The sequence below is a fragment of the Gossypium hirsutum genome, chromosome A08 (assembly GCF_007990345.1).
Source record: "Gossypium hirsutum isolate 1008001.06 chromosome A08, Gossypium_hirsutum_v2.1, whole genome shotgun sequence".
NCBI lineage: Eukaryota > Viridiplantae > Streptophyta > Magnoliopsida > Malvales > Malvaceae > Gossypium > Gossypium hirsutum.
Window position 1 is genome coordinate 27979317 of NC_053431.1, and position 3949 is coordinate 27983265.

The window sequence follows — 3949 nt, forward strand, 5'->3', positions numbered from 1 at the left end:
CACAGGTTTAGAAATCAAAGCTTGAAAATCTTCTTAAAAGATATTATAAATTTCCAAAATTTCAAGAATCTCGAGAAGATTTAGCTCTCAAACTCTATCGATCTTGTCCGACACACACAATCCGTTTTCCCGAATGTAAAAAACTCTCGACTACTCAAGACCCAAGTTTCAACCACCTTTGGTCGCTTCTGTATGGCGATCTTCAAAGTTTCTGCGAAAACCCACCATAGGAGAATTAATTGAGCGATCTTCTCACAAGATATGCATGGAAGCAGATAAACTATGAGCATTAGAGGAAAGGATTTCCATTTTCGTTTTACGGTTATACCCATACATTACATAATACATATATATATTTTTTACTCAAGTCAGTGAAGGATAAAAGCTAAAAGAAACGAACGAAATGGACCCCGAAGGCCCTTAATTAACAAAAGAACTTGAGTTGGCCCTGTCAGCTCCTATGAAATGATTTGTCATTCCAATCTCACCTATTCAAGAAAGGTTAACAGCCCTACCCCCTTCCAGCCCTGCAATGCATCGGCCATCCCACAGATTTTTTCCACAGTTATTGTCTATGTGAAGCTGATTTCATTCCACGCCAAAAATTGGAGTTTGGAACACTGAGAGACTTGGCTTTGCAGTTTGATAAGTAGATTGAAACGACTGTGCGAGATTCCAGTTACCACCATAGCCAGATGACGAGCTCTCATAATTATCGCTATTATTTAAGACAATTGGCGTTGCCAATGGGTGGGAATTAGTAGCAGCACTGCTCTCTTGTTGCTCCTGCCCAACATAACTACCTCGATTGAATAACCCATTGTTAATGCTTCCTCTGACTGCAGAATTCCCTCCATTGCCGGTACAGAATCCACTTGGACTTTGGAAACCGGATCCATTTGGTGAGTGATGAAACATAGGGTTCTTGGCACTGCTTAAGGAAGCACCAGTATCATTGTATCCGAGAACGTTTGACCAATAATCGGATGGGTCTTGCTTGATGTTAATTGCAAAGCCTAGCATGGAGCTTGCAGCGGGCTGAGATGTAAAGGTCATGCCTGACGATCCAGAGTGATCTCGCTCCTCATCGGTGCTCCTACTATCAGAAGCTGAATCATTGCAGTTTTTGGATTTGTTGTTCAGTCCTCCAATGGGAAGATTGCTGTTTGCAATGCTGTTTACATCGTAGCGGCTCATATCAAAATTTGTAACCGCGTTTAAGCCTCTAAACTTGATTGCTGCAATATCATAGGCTTCGGCTGCTTCTTCTTGGGTGCCTGTAGAACAAATATGTCCACATTTTACCATTTTTTAAATAGACAGCTAGAAATAAGACAAACTAATGTACTTGTTTAGCAATCTTTATTTGGAAATGAATTAAATGGGAAAAAAAAAACCCACTAAATGTGCCAAGATAAAGATCTTTGTTGCCTGCAACTCTTCCAATTCTTGCTTGCCACCTACCATGTTGATGATGCCTGAGATATGAAGTTACAAAGATAAATTATTTTTACGTTCACTCGAAATATACTACAATATAATGGAGACCCTTTTTTATTCAGGAACCAAAAGGCTAAAAGGAATAGCTATATATATATTTGGCACCTTGTCACTCCTCTGTAAATTGAAGCACCCCTAGAAAATCCACTACTTTTCCTGAAACACAAAGTTCATTAAAAAGAGTGTTCCATCTTACTAAAAAGGCTACAGTGAATCAGATCAAAATCTAAGAGCTGATGCGTTAATATTTGAATAGTTTAATAGATATCTACCTTCGGAGAGAAGCAACGAACTCTTGCCTAGTCATGTTCTTCATCTCTTCGAGCTCCTTCTCATAGTTGGAAATCTAAAAAGTAGAAAAAAACAGCCCAACTTACAAGATGGAACTCGAACTAGAATACAGAGCCAAGACAGAATCTCAGAAACAGTGCCGCTTACCGGAAAGTTGGTAGTAGTGGTCGGACCCCAGTACTTGAGAGCCGCAAGATCATAAGCTCTTGCAGCTTTATCTTCCTTGTCATAGCCACCTAATTGGAAAACAAAAGACAATGAAAGTGAGATTCTTCACAATAAGCTGAAGTAGGTGAAATATCCATGAAAAAGAGAAGAATCTAGTGTTACAGTTCTAATCAGAAGTTGTTGATGATGATCAAGAAGAATACATTGCTTGACACAGTAAAGGAAAATGATTATCTTTAATTGTGGTAATTAGAATTGGAAACTCACCCAAATAAACTGGAAGGACAACGATGAAGAATTTGAGCAAGTAATCATTGTCATGTACATGCCAAATAAAGAGCCAACAAAAGCATATGAGAATCCTCAACCATTCGCAATATTAATGCGCGCTAATATTAATAATGATGCATGCACAATTAATAAGTAGGAAAAATTCAATGCCGCTCTGCCGTTCAAATTACAAACTTCATCACAAGATCTCAGCCCTAGAAATGGGCTCTTTTAAAGATTTGCGTCAACAGTTGAGATACCTAGATCTCAATAGACCCGTTTAAAACATTAAGAAAACAATCGAAATGTTTTAAGATAAATAATTGGGGAAAGAATACTAGTATTACCTTGCCTTCCTTTCCTACTTTGGCCTTCTCTTCTGCAACTATTGTCCCACAAGTGAGCTTCATACCTTCCAGTCCATCTATGCCTAAATAAAAAACCAAAAGAACAAACTGTTGAGCGCTAATTTCATACTACTAGTTTTAAAGTGGAATGTTCTTTTTTTTGAGGAAATAAAGTGGTATGTTCTTGTTAGAACTAATCCTGGTCATTTATTTACCTGGTGACACCCCGGTAGATCGAGGTACGTTGGCCAAAAGTATCAACAGATCTTTTGGGTGCAGGCTCAGCTGTAAGTGCTTGTTGCTGTTGTTTGTGAATATCGATTTGTTCAGAGGAAAATCCACGAAGAAATCTGGCAGCAATGGTTTTGAGCTCAGAGTCATATACATCTTTGTCAGAAACAGTCACGGGTGTTTGAGTAGAGAAGTTATGATGATGAAGCAACTGCAGTTGAGGTGCACCTCCAACTCCAGCTGTAGTAGAAGAACCGCCAAGAAAATCCTCGAGTTTCGGGCCACCTTTAAACATGGACAAGTCTGTTGTTGCACTAGCGGTTGTAGCTGGACCTTCGACACCTGCATCTTTTTCGGCTGTTTTGTCCACAACACGATCACTTCAATAATTAATATTTAATACAATAATAAACAAAAAGAAAGTAGTAGTAGCAGCAGCAGTATTAGTGTGAGAGAGTTTATGAATTATTGACCTGATAACGAGTTGGCGGGTGGTGCTGTTGTTGGGAAAGCGGCGGCGGCGGCTGCTGATGTGTTGAAAGCTTGAAAGAGAGTGGGGTTAGAAGAAGAAGAGAAGAAGCTGAGATGACTTTGGTGGTGGTGATGGCTGGAAAGAGAGAAAGCAAGGGAATAGTTGGGACTGGAAGAAGAATCCATATTCCTTATGTTCATATCCATAATAATAACAAATATTTGGGTTGAGTTGCTTGGTGGAGTTCCAAAGGAGGAGAGAGATATGAGGAAGGGATGCTTTTTTCTTTTTTTTCCTTTGGAAATAGTGGAACAAGTAGCAGTAGCAGTAGCAGCAGCAGGGCAGGCGGGCAGGCAGGCAGCAACAGTAGTAGTCTCTGTTTAGAAAGAGAAAGAGAGAAATGATGAGACCATGGGTATGAAAAGAAGAGAGAGTAGAGACAGATATAGATAGATGGTAGAGGTAGGAGGATTGCTGGCAATCAATTAATCAAACAAACACTAATAAAGCTAAAAGGAAAGGAAGATGAATGAATTGACTGAATCTTAAGAAAGAGAAAAGAGAGGAGTGAGAGATGGCATGCACGAGCATCGAGGTCTGTGAGGCTAATAAAATTTATTATTTAAATGAAAGAGAATGAGGCAGATGGATAGGGATAGCGTTTGCATTT

At 39.4% G+C, this 3949-nt stretch overlaps 1 protein-coding gene across 4 annotated transcripts; it reads right to left on the minus strand.

Moving 5' to 3' along the window:
• Positions 1–21: 21 nt before the first annotated feature.
• LOC107921659 (AP2-like ethylene-responsive transcription factor AIL5) lies at positions 22–3949 on the minus strand. Of its 4 annotated transcripts, XR_001691075.2 has the most exons (10): positions 3281–3949; positions 2792–3164; positions 2577–2659; positions 2227–2235; positions 1939–2027; positions 1773–1846; positions 1606–1656; positions 1402–1478; positions 489–1277; positions 22–211 (listed from the first exon to the last, which is right to left on the minus strand). XR_001691075.2 is itself a non-coding variant. In XM_016851513.2 (9 exons), exons 1-9 carry the CDS (start codon positions 3483–3485, stop codon positions 589–591), a joined length of 1650 nt encoding a protein of 549 aa, XP_016707002.1. In that variant the 5' UTR covers positions 3486–3949; the 3' UTR covers positions 290–588. The 4 variants fall into 4 exon arrangements, 2 of the variants coding, with proteins under 2 accessions (XP_016707002.1, XP_016707085.1); XR_005899480.1 differs by lacking the exon at positions 2227–2235; XM_016851513.2 differs by lacking the exon at positions 22–211 and having other exon boundaries at positions 290–1277.